We start from the raw sequence: 18,472 nt of genomic DNA, 5'->3' as shown, positions 1-18,472 counted from the left end.
TTAATTTTGCTTCCAGGTTCAAGCCCAGAAATGGCCCTGATCCCCAAGGGATTTGACTACAGCCCTGTTTGGCCTCGAGCCCGCAACTGAAATCATCTTCTAAGGGGTCTAGGAGGAATCGTGTATACTAGTGTAAAAAGACTTGTTTGCCCACTGATATCAGTCTCAGCAGTGAACCTAGAAGTAGTCCTGTGGCTCGACTCCAGCCCTCTTCAGTTGAGTTCCCAGCACAGAACTGCTCACAGAAAACCCCAGAGGGAGACTTGCCCATATCCTGCAGACTGTGAGTCTGAGCCTCCTTGATAGGCTTGCGAAACTTATCTTTCAGTAGTACCCAGGTTGTCATCTCACAGCACATCCTGAGGGATCCAACCTTTGTCCCACAGTAGATCCTGAGAGGACCCAGCCTCAGATTTGGCCCCTCATGCTGCAATTGATGACATATCTCACCTGTTCAGAGACCTCCTGGAAGGCATGATTGTCTGGGGCACTGGGATAGTCTTCTGGGCTAGGTTTCCTGGCCAGCTTTCTCACACAGCCCAGTTACCCTCCTTGGATCTTCCCTGGGTCCATCTGCCCTGGAGAGCCCTGCCAACCTTGGAGCCCTCCTGAGACTTGTGACAGATCTGGGCTTAGACTGCCCTCTAGTGTTTAGGGAGCTGCAGTGGTCATGGGCTCAGGGAACACAACAGTCAGTCTCCTTAGAAACTCTGGAAGGCCCACTGAAGAAGGATGAGCAAAAACAAAACTAGACTAGGAAGACTGGAATAAACACCTGATCTCTCAGTGCACACACATTATTTCATGTCCATAAGCATCAAGGTCATTCAGGGAAATCTGATCTCACCAAACAGACAAAATAAGGTGCCAGAGACTGGCCCTAAGGTGATGGAGGCATGTGGTCTTTCACACAAAGAATTCAAAATAGCTGTTTTTAGAAAGTTCAATAAATTTACTGAAGCTCAAACTTCAGTAAAATTCAGAGAAGCAATCAGAAATACATGAATGAAACTTAAGAGATTGAAATATTAATAATAAAAACAAATGGAAATCCTGGAGGTGAATGAAATGAATGAGTGAAATAAAATACAATGAATGAAATAAAAATGGAATAGAGAGCATCATCAGCACAATAGATCAAATAAAAGAAAGAATTAGTGAGTTCAAAGGTAGGCTCTTTGAGAACATAGTCAGAGGTGAAAGAACCAAAAGAATGAAAAGGGCCAAAGAATGCTTACCAGATCTATGGGACAACATCAAAATAACACATTTGTGTTATTAGAATTCAAGAAGGAGTTGAGAGACAAAGAGGCCAAAAGCTTATTAAAAATAATAACAGAAAACTTTTCAAGCCTGGAGAAAGATGTGAATGCCCAATTATAGCAAGGTCAAAGGTCACCAGATTCAATCCAAATAAGAATACCACAAGTCATGTCACAATTAAACTCACAAAGATCAATGACTAAGAGAGGGTCTAGAAAGAAGTGAGAAAAAAGAAGCAAATAACATTTAAGAGAGATCTAATATAACTGGCAGCAAATTTCTCAGCAGAAACCTTTCAGGGCAGGAGGGAATGTGACAATATATTCAGAATGTGGAAGGAAAATACCTGCCAACCAAGAATACTATAGCCAGAAAAGATGTATTTTAAAAATGAAGGAGAGAAAGACTTCTGCAGACAAACAAAAGCTGAGGGAATTAATGGCTACCAGACCAATTCTGCAAGAAATGCTAAAGAGAGCTCTTCAAACTTAAAGAAAAGAATACTTACATTGATTGTCAGGCTAATACTGTAATTGTGTTGTATGAACCACATTTATCTTTGTATAAAGAACAAATGACAAAATTATAAAAAACTGATAATCTGTTAAGAGATAGGCAATATGAAAAATATAAGCTGTGACATCAAAATTCAAAATATGGAGGGATAATGAGTTAAAATGTACCATTTTTGTTGTTTTCTTATTTTCTTTGCAATCAAAGTTAAGTTTTCATTGGTTTAAAATAACTTAAAATGACTATAAGATGTTTTTGTGAGTCTCTTGGTAACGAAAAAGCTAAAAGCTACAATAGATAACACTAAAAAAGTAAGGAATAAAACACATTACTAGAGAGAATCACATAACCACAAAGGAAGCCTTTAAGAGAGGAAAAAAGGAAAAAATATCTAGACAACTAGAAAACAAGTTACACAATCATGATAGTCATGCCTTACCTATCAATAACTACCTTGAATGTAAATGGCTTAAATTATTCAGTTAAAAGAGAGGCTGAATGGATAGAAAAATATGACCAAACTATGTTGCCTACAGGTTTACTTTATGTATAAAACAACATGCATAGATTGAAAGTAAAGGGATGGGAAAAGCTATTTCATGGAAATGGAACCCCAAAAAGAACATAAGTAGCTGTAATTATATGAATAAAATAGACCTTAAGTTAAAAACTGTAAAAAGAGACAAGGCCATTATATAATAATAGCAGCGGTCAATGCAGCAAGCAGATACAATTATAAACATATATGTACCCACTAGCAGAGGACCTATATATATAAAGCAAATATTAACAGATTTAAAGGGAGAGATAGACTGTAATACAATAAGAATAGGGGACTTCAACACTCCACTTTCAGCAATGTGCAGATCATCCAGACAGAAAATCAACAAAGAAATTTCAGTGTCAGATAACACTCTTGACCAAATGGACCTAACAGACATTTACAGAGCATTCTGTCTAACGGCTGCAGAAGGCACAGTCTTCTCAACAGCACATGTAACATTCTTTATGATAGATTATATGTAAGGCCACAAAACATGTCTTAACAATTTTTTTTTTTTTTTTTTGAGACGGAGTCTCACTGTTGTTACCCAGGCTGGAATGCAATGGTGCGATCTCGGCTCAGTGCAACCTCCGCCTCCCAGGTTCCAGCAATTCTCCTGCCTCAGCCTCCTGAGTTGCTGGGATTATAGGTGCCCACAACCATGCCTGGCTAATTTTTGTATTTTTAGTAGAGATAGGGTTTCACCACGTTGGCCAGTCTGGTCTCAAACTCCTGACCTCAGGTGATCCACCTGCCTCGGCCTCCCAAAGTGCTGGGATTGCAGGCATGAGCCATGGCACCTGGCCTCAAATTTTTAAAAATCAAAGTCATATCAAGTATTTTTTTTCTGACCACTGTGGAATAAAACTAAAACCAATAACAGGAGGAACTTTGGAAACTGTATACATACATGGAAATTAAACAAGTCAATGAAGAAATTAGAAAGGAAATTAAAACATTTCTTGGGAAAAATCAAAATGGAAATACAACATACCAAAACTTATGGGATATAGCAAAAACAGTTTTTAGAGGAAAGTTTATAGCAATAATCACCTATTTGAAAAAGTAGAAATATCTCAAATAAACAGCCTAATGTTGTACCTCAAAGACCTAGAAAACAAGAATGATCTAAGCCCAAAATTATGAGAAGGAAACAAATAATAAAGAACAGAGAAGAAATAAAGGAAATAGAGACTAAAAAATACAAAGCATCAAGAAAATGACGAGTTGGTTTTTGAAATAAGAATCGAAATTGACAAAGCTTTAGCTAGCCTAAGAAAAAAAGAGGAATGACTCAAAGGAATAAAATCAAAGATGAAAAAGGAGACATCGCACCTGATACCACAGCAATACAAAGGATCATTAGAGACTATAATGAGCAATGATAGACCAACAAATTTGAAAACTTAGGAGAAATGAATAAATTTCTTATAGCTGATCTTACCAAGATTGGATCATGAAGAAATAGAAAACCTGGAGAGACCAAAAATGAGAAACAAGATTGAATCAGTAAAACAAAGACTCCTATCAAAAAAAGTTCAGGACCTGATTGCTTCATTGCTAAATTCTAGCAAATATTTAAAAATGAACTCCTACCAATTATTATCAAACTATTCCAAAAAATTGAAGTAGAGGGCATTCTTCCAAACTCATTCTATGAGGTCAGCATTACCCTGATAACAAAACCAGACAAGGACAAAAGTATAAAATAAAACTACAGGCCAATATCCCTGATAGATATAGATGCAAAAACCCATAATACAGTACTAGCAAACTGAATCCAACAACATATCATAAGGTCATTGACCATGATTTAGTGAAATTCATCCCAGTAATGCAAGTACAGTTCAAAACACAAAAATCAGTAAATGTGTTACATTGCATTACTGGGATGAAGGACAAAAACCATAGGATCATCTCAATAGATGCTAAAAAAAGAATTTGATAAAATTTAACATTCCTCCCTGATAAAACCCCTGAAAAATTAGGTGTAGAGGGAACACATCTCAACATATATGCACATATATGCATCCACAGCTAACATCATACCAAACAGGGAAAAGCTGAAAGCTTTCCCTTTGAATGCTGAAGCAAATGCCGCAGTTTGATGGCATTCCTATCAAACTATGACATTCTTTACATAATTAGAAAAAACTATTTTAAAATTCATATGGAATCAAAAAAGAGTTCGAGTAGCCAAGGTAATCATAAACAAAAAGAATAACGCTGGGGATATCATGTTAATTGACTTCAAACTATGTTACAAGGCTATGGTAACCAAAACAGGATGGTGCTTATACAAAGACAGACACGTAGACCAATGGATCAGAATAGAGAGCCAAGAAATAATTCTGTGTATGTACAACTATCTAGTCTCCAATGAAGCTGACAAAAACAAGTAGTGATGAAAGGACTCCCCATTCAATAAATGTTGCTGTAATACCTGGCTAGCCATATGCAGAAGGTTGAAACTGGACCCCTTTCTAACTCCAAATACAAAAGTCAGCTCAAGATGGATTAAAGACTTAAATATAAGACCCAAAACTATAAAAACCCTGAAAGATAACCTAGATACCATTCTGGATGTAGGACCTGGCAAAGATTTCATGATGAATATGCCAAAAGTAATTGCAGCAACAAAGAAAATTGACAAATGGTGCCTAATTAAACTGAAGAGCTTCTGCATGGCAAAAGAAACTCCAGCAGAGTAAACAGACACCCTACAAAATAGGAGAAAATATTTGCAAACTGTGCATCCCACAAGGATCTAATATCTAGAATCTATATGGAACTTAAATCAACAAGCAAAAAATGAACAACCCCATTAAAAAGTGAGCAAAGTACATGAACACACACTTTTCAGAAGAAGACATGCATGTGTCCAACAAGCAGGTGAAAAAATGCTCGACATCACTAACCATTAGAGAAATGCAAATCAGAACAATATAATACCATCTCACACCAGTCAGAATGGGAATTATTAAAAAAAATAACAGATGCTGGCAAGGTTGCAGAGAAAAGGGAAGCTTATACATTGCTGGTGGGAATGTAAATTAGTTTAGCCACTGTGGAAAGCAGTTTAGCAATTTCTGAAAGAACTCAGAGCCGAGTTACCATTTGATCCAGCAATGGAACACTTGCAGCTGTAAAAACGAACAAGATCATGTTTTTGGCAGCAACATGGATGGAGCTGGAGGCCATTATCTTAAGTGAACAAACACTGAAACAGAAAACCAAGTACTACATGTTCTCACTTTTTAGTTGGAGCTAAACACTGTGTACATATGAACATAAAGAAGGGAACAACAGACACCAGAGCCTACTAGAGGGGTGGAGGAAGGGAGGAGGGTAAAGTTAGAAAAAACACCTATCAAGTATTATGCTTATTACCTGAGTGGTGAAATAATCTGTACCCCAAACCTCTGTGACATGCAATATACCTATGTAACAAAACTGCACGTGTATCTCTAGTATAACCTAAAATAAAAGTTAAGAAAAATGATAGGAAAACAATAATTTATTGTACATTTTTAAATAAAACAGTGTAATTGGAATGTTTGTGACACAAAGAAATGATAAATCCTTGAGGGGATGGGTGTCCTTCTTACCCTGATGTCATTATTATACAATGTATGTCTGTATCAAAATATCTCATGTACCCCATAAATAAACACACTTACTATGTACCCATAAACATTAAAAGGTAAAAATTGGCCAGGTGCGGTGGCTCAAAACTGTAATCCCAGCACTTTGGGAGGCTGAGGTGGGTGAATTGCTTGAGTCCAGGAGTTGGAGACCAGTCTGGCCAACACTGCAAAACCCTGTCTTTAAGAAAAATACAAAAAGCTAGCCAGCCGTGGTGGTGTGTAGTCCCAGCTACTAGGGAGGCTGAGGTGGGAGAATCACCTGAGCACAGGAGGTGAAGGCTGCAGTGAGCTGAGATTGTACCACTGTATTCCAGCCTGGGCAACAGAGCGAGACTCTGTCTTAAAAACAAACAAGCAAACGAACAAACAAACAAAAAAGTTAAAAATTTAAAAAGACACACCAAATAATGAAACAGAATAAAGAACCCAGAAATAAATACACGCATGTATAGCCATCTGATTTTTGGCAAAAGTGCCAAAAATACACATTAGGGAGATAATAATTTCTTTAATAAATGATGCTGAGAAAAAGTTTCATTAAGAAGAATGCAACTAGACCCCATCTGTCACCACGTAAAAAAATCAAATCAAAATGGATTAAAGATTTAAATGTAAGTCCTCAAACTGTGAGACTACTAGAAGAGAACACGGAGATAACACTTTATTGCATTTCTCTGGGAAAGGTTTTTGTTTTGGAAAAGACCTCAAAAGCACAGGAAACAAAAGCAAAAATAGAGAAATGGGATTACATCAAAACAAAAGCTTCTGTGCAGCAAAGGAAATAATCAGCAGAGCAAAGAGACAACCTATAGAATGGGAGAAAATATTTGCAAACTATGCATCTGACAAGGGATTAATATCCAGATATGTTAGGAACCCAAAGAACTCAATAGCAAACAGCCCCACAAGTAGTAAAGAGTGGACTAAAGATCTGAATAGACATTTCTCAAAAGAAGACATACCAATGGCCCACTGATATAAGAAGAAAAAACGTCACTAATCATTAGGAAAATGCAAATCAAAATCATGTTGAGGTATCACCTCACACTAGTTAGAACGGCTATTATGAAAAAGACAAAAAATAACAAATACTGGCGAGGTTGTGGAGAAAGAGGATTTTCTATGCACCGTTGGTGGAAATGCACATTAATACAGCTGTTTGTGGACAACAGTATGGAAGTTTCTCAAAATAAAAATAGAATGAAAATATGATTCAATAATCTCACTACTGGATATTTATCCGAAGGAATTGAAATTTGTATTTTGAAGATCTATCTGTACTCTTACTTTTATTGCAGCACTATGTACAGTAGCCAAGATACGGAATCAATCTAAGTCTCTATCAAGAGATGAATGGATAAAAATATGTGATATATTTTTGGAATGTGTTTTATCCATAAAAAATAATGAAATCCTGTCATCTGGGACACAACATGGATGAACCCAGAGGACATTATATTATGTGAAATAAGTCAGGCACAGAAGAAAAATACTGCATGATCTCACTTATATGTAGAATCTAAAAAGACTGATCTCAGAAGTTGAAAGTAGAATTGTGGTTATGAGATCTCATAGAAGTTGAATGTATACATGTGCCATGTTGGTGTGCTGCACCCATTAACTCATCATTTAGCATTAGGTATATCTCCTAATGCTATCCCTCCCCCCTACCCCCACCCCATACAGTCCCGGGTGTGTGATGTTCCCCTTCCTGTGTCCATGTGTTCTCATTGTTCAATTACCACCTATGAGTGAGAACATACGGTGTTTGGTTTTTTTGTCCTTGCTATAGTTTGCTGAGAATAATGGTTTCCAGGCACATGTATACATATGTAACAAACCTGCACATTGTGCACATGTACCCTAAAACTTAAAGTATAATAATAATAATAAAATAAAATAAAGAAGTTGAATGTAGAATTGTGGTTATGAGAATTGTGGTTATGAGAGGCTGTGGAGGATTTTGAAAGGCTTGGGGGAGGGTATGGGGAGGGTGGAATGGGGAGACATTGGTCAATTTATGCAAAGTTACAGTTAGATAGGAATCACACTTTCTGGTGCTCTATTGCATATTTCTAAAACTATTAAACTACCATCAATGACAAAATCTTCAAAGTGGTGTTTGGAAATGTCACAGAAAACCTAACACCCAAAGTGCCTCTGTTTCATAGAGTCCTTTTCTTCCAAGTTAGTGTTTTAAAGGATTATCATATTTTGACTTTAATTTTATAACTAATATACAGTAAAATTTACTCTTCAACTCATTTTTTTCTATGAATATAAAAACTAGCTAGCACATGGCTGAAAAATGCATTGGAAATGTAATCTGATTATTTAGCCTCTAAGTTTTCGCTATATGACTCTTCATTATATATATGTATTCTACTATTCCTCTGTTCTTATGAACTCTTCTGAAAAACTGAAGATATTTTAGACTCTTTTACCTCTTTAAACTTTTAACTAGAGTTGAAATGTATGTAATATATTTATATAAAATATGTATGTGTAATTATTTAAACTATATACAAATATAATTTTTTATTATTTAAATATTAAGTCACTTTATTAAGTTACCCTGGTGCATAAAGTTTATAATAATTTATTTTGGAAGACGTTCCAGGAAATATTATGCAAAATCATGCTATATCTGTATTAGACATTGTCAATTTATTTGGCAAACAAGGTTTTGTGAACTTGAAAAATTTTGAAAATACTTATGATTTTCTCCCACTGCTGTAGTTAACTATATTTTTATGTGTTAAACATAAGAGTACATGAGTAGGGATGCTCATATGTTCTTTCACTTTTTAAAAATCTGTTTATGTGAATTCAAAGTTTGAGCTCCTGAATTTAATCTATATTAGTCAATTTTGTTTGGGTTAGAGAAACCTTTTTTTCCAATTATTTACCGGAGGAGATCTGTTTTTAAAAATACAGATTAATTGGTGTAGAAACTGGAGAAAATATGTTAATTTCAAAGAATACCACAAGTGTGAAAATAATGTGGATTTATGAATTCCCTGAATTTTCTTCTACCTAAAAATATCTCTGTATCTTATTTCAGACTTTCACTTCTTCCCTTTATTAAGGCAGGATACATATCCCAAAGCTCATAATTATATTTCATCTGCCTTTTAACATTCCTTATATGCCTATCATGTATGTTTATTTTCTTTTTCTTCACTATTTCATCTCTCACTTTTTCTCATATATAAAGCTTTCTACAATTAATTCAGATTTCAAACACATCTTTCAAAGACGTGTTTTTGAAATTTCAAATAATGGTATAGTTTTAAATATGTTTTGATGTAGAATATAAGTACTTTTTTGCTTGAAGAAAAACGTGAGGCTTTTGAATTGCATTGTTTAATAGTAAATGAGTTTTTATGTTTCTGCAGATGTGATTCTGAAAATCGCTATGTTGGTAATCCACTTAGAGGAACATGTTATTGTAAGTATTTGTATATTCTTCATTTTAAATAACTGGTGCATACTATTAGTTTCAAATAATAAAGGTCATCTTGAATAACTAAAATTGTCATTAATATCTTGCAATTTCTATTTCTTAAATTTTATAATACAACTTTATGTATATTGCTAAGAAATATATTATCTTAATTATATTTGGTACCTTTTTTCTACTCTGAACAGTAAAATACCAATAAATTTTATTCTGAACATAGAACAAAGTATAGAACTTGAGTAAACTCATGTGATTTTAATGTAATCTTTTTCATTATGATGGATTTTTGAAAAACTTGAATTTTATAATAGATATTTTGCAGAATTTTGGGCATTACTAAAAGGCTGCACTGATTATATAACAACAGATGCTTTCATTGGGTACCGATTATATGGTAGGTATATATTTAACTTTTGTTTTGTTTTCTGAGGTGGAGTCTTGCTCTTGTTGCCCAGGCTGGAGTGCAATGGCACAATCTCAGCTCACTGCAACCTCTGCCTCCCAGGTTCAAGTGAATGCTCCTGCCTCAGCCTCCCAAGTAGCTGGGATTACATGTGCCTGCCACAACGCCCAGCTAATTTTTGTATTTTTTGTAGAGATGGGGTTTTGCCATGTTGGTCAGGCTGGTCTTGAACTCCTGACCTCATGATCCACCCACCTTGGCCTCCCAAAGTGCTGTGATTACAGGCGTGAGCCACCGCACTCAGCCTATCTTTAACTTTTAAAGAAACAGCCAAATGCTGTTTCCCCAAATGGTTGTACCATTTTACATTCCCACCAGCAGTGTATGAGAGTTTCAGTTCTTCCACATTTCAGAACCTTTTTTAGAGTTAGTCCAAGTTTTAGTCATTCTAATAGGTGTGTAATGGTATCTAACTCATTTTAATTTGCACTTTCCTAATTACTAATGATGTTCAGCATCTTTTCATAGGATTGTTTGCCATCTGTATATTTTATTCAATGAAGAGTCTGTTGAAATCCATTGCCCACTTTTTAGATTGTTTTTATATTAACGAATTTTCCACATACTTCGTTCTAGATACAAGTCCTTTATCAGATATATGACTTGCAAATATTTTTTACTAGTGGTAACTTGTCTTTTTATCTTATCAACACTATTTTCTTGAAGAACAGATTTTAATTTAGATGAAGCTTGACTTACTGTCAAGTTTGTTCTTTTGTGAAATCAGTGTAACAGGTCACTATGATTTTCCCCAGGTTTTGGTAGAAATATTATATTTTTAAGTTTTTTATTTAAGTATATGGTCCATTTTGAATTAATATTTGTATATATAGTAGGTGATGGATTGAAGTTCTTTTTTCTCCATGTAAATATTTAAATGTTCAAGCACATTTTATATAAAGACTATACTTTAATCAATGAATTCCTGTGCACCTTACCTTTGCTGAAAAACACTTGTCTATAAATATGTGAATCTATTTCTGGACTCTTTTCTGTCTCATTAATCTATTTGCTTATTTTTATGCTAATGTAGCACATTATAATTAATGTGATTTTATAAGTCCTGAAGTTGGTTAGTATTTATTCTCCAACTTTGTTCTTCCTTTTCAAACTTGTTTTGACTACTCTTTTTTTTTTTTGCATTTGCAAGTGAATTTTAGAATCTGCCTTTCAATTTTCAAAAAAAATGCTATAATTTGTTTTGTTTAACTTATAGATGAATTTGGGGAGAATTGGCATGTTAACTATAGTGAGTCTTTGGAATTATTGTATTTTTTATTTTTTCTCAATTCTTTTTATTATTAATATTTTGTAGTTATAACTGTACACATATTTCACATTTTTGTCAGATTTATCCCTGTATATTTTAAATTTGTGATGCTATTGATAATGATAGCTTAACATATTTCATTCCTGATTGTTTCTGGCATTTATATTTGATTTTATATTGTTTTACATCCTGTAGCTTTGCAAAAGTCACGTTTTACTTCTAGTACCATTTTTTGTTGATTCTCTTAGAATTTCTTTTTTTTTTTTTTTTTTTTTGAGACAGAGTCTCGCTCTGTCGCCCAGGCTGGAGTGCAGTGGTGCCATCTGGGCTCACTGTAAGCTCTGCCTCCCAGGTTCACACCATTCTCCTGCCTCAGCCTCCAGAGTAGCTGGGACTACAGGCGCCTGCCACCATGCCCGACTAATTTTTTGTATTTTTAGTAGAGACAGGCTTTCACCGTGGTTTTGATCTCCTGACCTCGTGATCCACCCGCCTCGGCCTCCCAAAGTGCTGGGATCACAGGTGTGAGCCACCACGCCTGGCGATTCTCTCAGAATTCCTACACATACAATGTTTTCTGCAAATAATGGCAGTTGGATTTCTTTTCCTCTCTTGATGGTTTTATTTCTCTTTTCTGCCATATTGCTATAGCTAGCACCTTTAATAATGTGTTGAAAAGATGTGAACATGAAAGTATTATTGTCTTGTTTCTGATCTAAGAGGGAAAGCATTCAGTCTTTTATCGTTAAATATGATGTAGGTTTTTGCCAACTGCCTTTATCAGATTAAGGAAATTGCCTTCTATTCCTACTTTGCTGTACATTTTTTATCAGAAATGCGTGTTTATGTCCAATGCATTTCCTGCATTAATTTATATGATTATCAGAAATTTCTATTTTACTTTGTTAATATAGTGATTTTAGCATTTTTAATTTAATGAACGGTATACATTATAAGAATATACTACCATTTTTGTCCATTCGTAAGTTCATGGACATTAAGATTTTTTTCTAGGTTTTGTCTATTAAGAAAAATGCTGCAGTGAATGAACATTCATATGGTCTTTATGTGAACATACATTTTTATTTTCCTTGGGTAGATTCCTAGCAATGTATAGTTTGGTTGTATGATAAGCTTTTGCTTAACTATTTTAGAAACTGCCAAATGATTTTCCAGAATGTTCGTAACATTTTTTAATTTATACTAGAAAATTTTGATACTGGAAATTTCATTCCTTGACGTCCTCATCAGTACAACATTGTTAGTCTCTTTGATCGTAGACATTCTAGAGTGTGTGTAGTGGCATTTTGTGGTTTCGTTTTGTATTTCTTTAATGACTAATAATGTTGAACTTGATTTTATGTGTTGATGCCTTGAAAATGATTTGCTAGGTGTGTAAAATTTATCCTTTTTTCAGTTTTTGTTGCTGTTTTAAATTGTATTTTTCAAAATTTTGTTTTCTACTCGTTTGATATATAAACACAAAATTTGTTTTAGTATATTGATCTTATATTTATTAACTTTGGTGAACACTTACTAAATTGTGTTTGTAGATTTGCTTGGATTTTTAAATGCGGTTAATTATATTACACGCAAATAAGCACAGTTTTCTTCCTTTTTCAATATTTTTTCCCCCTTATTGGGATGTTGAGACCTCTATTTCTGGGCTTAATCACAGTGATTATAATAGATATCCTTATCAGGTAGGATATTTATTATAATTTATGGAAATTCCTTGTATCACATTAAGCAAATTCCTATCTTATTTTGTGACAAGGTTATATTATGAATAACTTTCTTTTACCTTATTAAATACTAAGTTACATTAATAGATTTTCTCATGTTAAACATCTTTTCATTCTGGGCTAAACCAAACTTAGTCATGGCATATTAGTATTTGGATACTGCTAAATATTAGTTGTTTATATTTTAATTTAGAATATTTTTAGTATTAATGACGATGATCTGTCTTTTTTGTATGTTATTTTTTCCTCACTAAATGACCTATGACTGCAGTTTTTTAAAATTATTTTCCGGCCAGGTGTGGTGGCTCACACCTGTAATCCCAGCACTTTGGGAGGCCGAGAAGGGTGAATCATGAGGTCAGGAGATCGAGACCATCTGGCTAATGCGTTGAAACCCTGTCTCTACTGAAAATACAAAAACAAAATTAGCTGGGTGTGGTGGCGGGCGCCTGTAGTCCCAGCTACTTGGGAGGCTGAGATGGGAGAATGTCATGAACCCGGCAGGCGGAGCTTGCAGTGAGCCGAAATCATGCCACTGCGCTCCAGCCTGGGCAACAGAGCGAGACTCCATCTCAAAAAAAAAAAAACAACAAAAAAGTTTTCCATTCTTTCTATCTGCAATTGTGGTAATAGCTTTTAAAAATGAATTTGGAACAATTGCTATCTTATTTTAAAACAGGAATAGTTAAAACTTTAAATAAAAATTAGATATTTCAACAAAAATTTTTGGGTCTAGTGCTTTTTAATTGGTATTTTATTTATGTTTTGCTATTTCATAGCATTAGCTTTTGGTTTTGTTTATCTTTTCTGTGGATCTTGTTTTTTAGTTCATCAGTTTCAGATTTTGTCTTTAATAATTTCCTTCTCTTATATACTGTTTGTTGTTTTGCCTATATTTGCAATAATATTTTAAAATTATCTTTTTTACAGAATTTATGAATTCCATTTTTATCTTTAAAAACGTTAATTATTTTCTTAGTTCCTTTTTTAAGTGATTTTTATTTTTTAACTTTTATTTTAGGTTCAGGGCTGCATGTGCAGCCTGTTGTATAAGTAAATTGCATGTTGTGGGGGTTTGGTGTACAGATTATTTCATCTCCCAGGTAATAAGTGTAGTACATGATAGGTAGTTTTTAGATCCTCACCCTCCTCCAATCCACAAACATTTTTTAGCTATTTTTAATTTTTTAAAAATGTTATGGAGAATGTGGCATATAAAATCCCAAATTTTGTTAAGGTATTTTTGCCCTTTATGACACATTTGACAGGGTTTGGAGGCATTTTTGTTTGTCACAACTGGGGAGTGGGACCTGGGTGCCATGGGCATCTCATGGGTAGAGGCTAAGGATGCTGGTAAACATCCTGCAATGAAAAGGACAACCTCCCCAGAACAAAGAATTATGTGGCCAAAAATGCCAATAGTATTGAGGTTGCGAAATCCTGATTTAGAGGCTTAATCAAATTTATATCTGATTTTGGAGAAAATAATAATTGTAGATGGTTTGGTTTTCTTTGTCTAGAAGAGTCATATCATGTCTGTTAGTGTCTCTTATGTTCTTGGCACACACTGATGCTCAATGTTTAGATTTTAATTGATCAAGATTGAAAAGATATCATATTCTGCCAGGCACAGTGGCTCACGCTTGTAATCCCAACACTTTGGGAGGCCGAGGCAGGTGAATCACCTGAGGTAGGGAGTTCAAGACCAGCCTGACCAACATGGAGAAACCCATCTCTACTAAAAATACAAAATTAGCTGGGCGTGGTGGTGTGCGCCTATAATCCCAGATACATGGGAGGCTGAGGCAGGAGAATTGCTTGAACCTGGGAGGTGGAGGTTGCGGAGAACCAAGATTGCGCCATTGCACTCCAGCCTGGGCAACAAGAGTGAAACTCTGCCTCGAAAAAAAAAAAAAAAAAGAAAAGAAAAGATATAATATTCTAATTTCTTCTTCATGTTTTGGTTTGAATACTTTGGTAAAAACAAATTTTCGCTCATCAGCTCTTTGGTTACTTATTGCTACAGTTCGCATAGGACAGGCATGATAAATGTTACAGTTTTTCCCTGTATTTTTTATTTATTCCCTTTACTACTTTTATGTATGTATTTATTTATTTAAAATAAAAAGTTCGCTCAGTGTCTTTCAAAAATGACAGTTTTTGTCACTAATGAACTTATAGATCCATACATGTTTTAATCCATGTGCAATTATTATTCCTACTGGTGCTCAGACTGTCCAGTTACTGTGTCATTTAAATTATCTTTATTCTCTAGCTTTTCCACATCATTTTTGTTTTTCTTATTTCAAATATCCTGGATTTATTTTATAGGGATTTTTTTCTTTGATTTTTTAAAATTAGAAATTCCTCTTCTATCTTTTTGAGCCTTTAGTTTCTTTTGTCTGCCAAAGGAGTAACTAGTTACCATTATGAACACATTATGTAATCTCTGTTTATTACAAATATACTAATGTTTAACCCTTTTATAAAAACTAACATAATTTTTCTTCTATATCAATGTTGTCCAATACAAATATGATGTGAGCCACATATGTAATTTAAAATTTTCAAGTAGCTTACTTTAAAAAGTAAAAGAAATGAGTAAAATTAATGTTAATAAAACTTTTTTTAGCTTAACACATCTAAAATTTTTTTCATTTTAAAAGTGTAATCAGTTTTAAAAGTCATTAAGTCATTAATGAGATATTTTACTTTTTTTGTACTAGTCTTTGAAACAAAGTTTACATTCCATACTTATATCACATTTTAATTCAAATCAGTTACTTTTCAACTAGTCAATAGCCACATACAGCTAGTGGTGACCTTATTGGACAACTCTTCTCTAGATTACATAGGACCCCCGCGTTCTTTTAGAAATATCAAAAGCATAATCATAAAGCACTAGGTGGCACTCTTGGTATTGCTGTGAGACGTTTAAAGCTTAATATTTGAAAGGAAGTGATGCTTAAAAAAGAAAAGGACAATAACTCTTGTAATAATGTTAATAGAAACTATTCTAATTTTCAAGATTAGATCAAAATTTAAGATGCAAGTCCACACTGTAACTTAAAGCAATTGAGTGCAATGTGGTATTAACTTAATTGAAATTAATATGTCAGCAGTTGTAATCTATTTACTTAGTAGTTTTTCAAAGTTCATTTTAAAACCAAAAACCAAATACATTACAAAGCATGCCTCACAAAGGAAGGAAAACATTCAAACAGTGTTAACTAATTTTATTGGCCCTTGTAAACATTGAATTACTCAATATATTCTTAGTAAATACAAAAAGTAGTAGTCACAAAGTATCACAAAGTAGTATAGTTTTTTTCTTAAATGGTTTCTTTTGATTATAATAACAATTTTCACAAAGAAAACCTTAAAATGAAAGACTAGGCTGTAGAGATGCTATATAGATGATATATTTCAAAAAGTAGAATGAGAGTACATAAAGTCATTTTCTGCAGTCATTTACTTTATTTCACTGTTGTGCTAATTCTTTAAATACATGTAATTTGCAATGCTCACACCCCTAATGATTGTTTTAATATATTTCCAAGTAATCGAACACATTTTATTTCATCTTTTACTCTTTAAAAAATTACTGTTTTATATTGAATTTCTTTTATTAGAGTTTCTTTTATTTAGAGTTCATGGTGGAATTTTGTAGTAATAATAAACTACCGATTTTGAAAGTAGGAAATTTAAGTTGAAAAAGATGACTTAAAATAGTATGTCAGTTTAATTACTTAAAATAGTATGTCACAGAAAACAATGAAACCAATTAAAACTTGAATTGCCCCTTATATTTAATGGAATTATCCTGTTTTTTCTTCTAAAACTGAATAAAATAATTTTCCTGTTGTAAACTGAACATTTTGTTAGCGAATGTTTTATAAGACTTTTTAGCCATTGGATATAAATTGCTATTTAAGTAGAATCTGGCTGTTTCATTTGCACATGGGGCAGAGTGACCTTAATAAACACCAAGAATCTAAATTCTTCTGTTTAACAGATTGCAGACGTGATGGGTTGAACGGTATCTTACAAGACATAAATTAGTCACATTTTTGGCATTTTAACCTTGTTCTTTGATTCATCAGTATTTTTATTAAATTTTCTGAAGCCTATATCCCCATACTTTTAGATTTTTATTTCAGAACTATTTACTCCTTTAGCATAGTCCAAAATGAAGGATAATAAACATGATTATAAGAAAATTTAAAATAGCTAAAAGGAAAAAAAATTGCTATTAAGTTAATGTAGAAGGATGAAAATTTATTTGACATATGTTTTACAATAAAAGTGTTACATTATTATTTTCATGTAAAATCATAGACTCACTGTAAAAATAATAAAATAAAAAAGTTTAAGGAAGGAAATAAAAATGTCCATAAACCTCCCACCAGGTCCCCCAAGTTGAGTTGTGTAGTGTGTATACTTTGTAAGGGTACTCAGCTGAGAGGAAGATTGAGAGCTGATATACTGTACTTACCTTTCTCACTAAGCCACGTACCCTAGTGTGGGGCTGTGTCTGCCTTGAGACAGAGGTAAATAGTTCTTTATTTGTGTATAAAATGTTGAATGGTCTACTGAAGGGACTGCGTGCCTTCTAAATAAATCTCTGCATCATGTCCTGAGAATGATTTTACATCATAGAGGTCATAACATGCATAATATTATTATTGTGAATGTTTTTTCTTATAGATATATAGCTCATTATTAGCATTTAGTAAATAAAACATAGTTTTTCCCAAACTGGAAAAGAACAACCACTGGACTTTAAAATAATGATCATACTAGTTAACATTTAGTGAGAAGTTAGTATACTAGACTGTTCTCAGCTTTTTATATGTATTAGCTTATGTAATACTCAGATGGGAAGGGTATGCTTATTATTCCCATTTTATAGCTAAGAAAACAGATAAAGAAAGCTGATGTAATTTGTATAAGATCACACAGGAAATAGCAAAGGCAGGTTTCAACCCTCTTAACCATTAAAGAAGTGGAAATTAGTGGTATATGTAAGCAAAAAGTTTTTATAAGAATGAAACAAAACCATTATGCTGAGGGAAATAAGAGGATCTAAACAATTAAAAAATCATATACCATTTTTTCAAATAAGAAATATTCATCCAAAGATATCATAACTTCCCAAAATTGATATAAAAATTTTATGTAATTCCATTATAGAATTTCATTCAATTTTTTCTGAAAGGCATGCATTCCAATAAATTACCTTAAGGTTCAAGTTAAATAATACCCTTTTAGAATATCTAGTTAGATTACAAACAGGAAGAATAGTAAGAAATTCCTACTTTAATAGATATCCAAACAAACTAACTCTAACTGCATCCACTGGCTCCCAAACTTGTATTAGAATATGCCACTAAATCAGTGAACAAGATGGAGTATAAGATTAAGTTCCTGATAATTTGGGAATTTATATGGTACTATGGTTTGAATGTTTGTTGCCTCTAAAATTCATGCTGAAATTTAATTGACATTTTAACAGTATTAAAACCTGGGACTTCTTTTTTTTTTTTTGAGACGGAGTGTTGCTC

General features: G+C 33.5%; 1 protein-coding gene across 4 annotated transcripts in view; it reads left to right on the top strand.

Moving 5' to 3' along the window:
• Positions 1 to 18,472, top strand: part of ATRNL1 (attractin like 1) — an 838,515-nt gene that overhangs the window by 319,193 nt on the left and 500,850 nt on the right. For all 4 annotated transcript variants that reach the window (XM_032176925.2, XM_032176917.2, XM_032176911.2 and 1 more), the window contains one exon: positions 9,366 to 9,418. In XM_032176925.2, coding sequence (XP_032032816.1) covers positions 9,366 to 9,418 — 53 coding nt within the window. The remainder of the gene's footprint in view (positions 1 to 9,365; positions 9,419 to 18,472) is intronic.

The sequence above is a fragment of the Hylobates moloch genome, unplaced genomic scaffold (assembly GCF_009828535.3).
Source record: "Hylobates moloch isolate HMO894 unplaced genomic scaffold, HMol_V3 SCAFFOLD_3, whole genome shotgun sequence".
In the NCBI taxonomy this organism is placed as follows: Eukaryota; Metazoa; Chordata; class Mammalia; order Primates; family Hylobatidae; genus Hylobates; species Hylobates moloch.
Note: the sequence above shows the minus strand (reverse complement) of the source record. Positions and strands in the feature narration are given on the sequence as shown.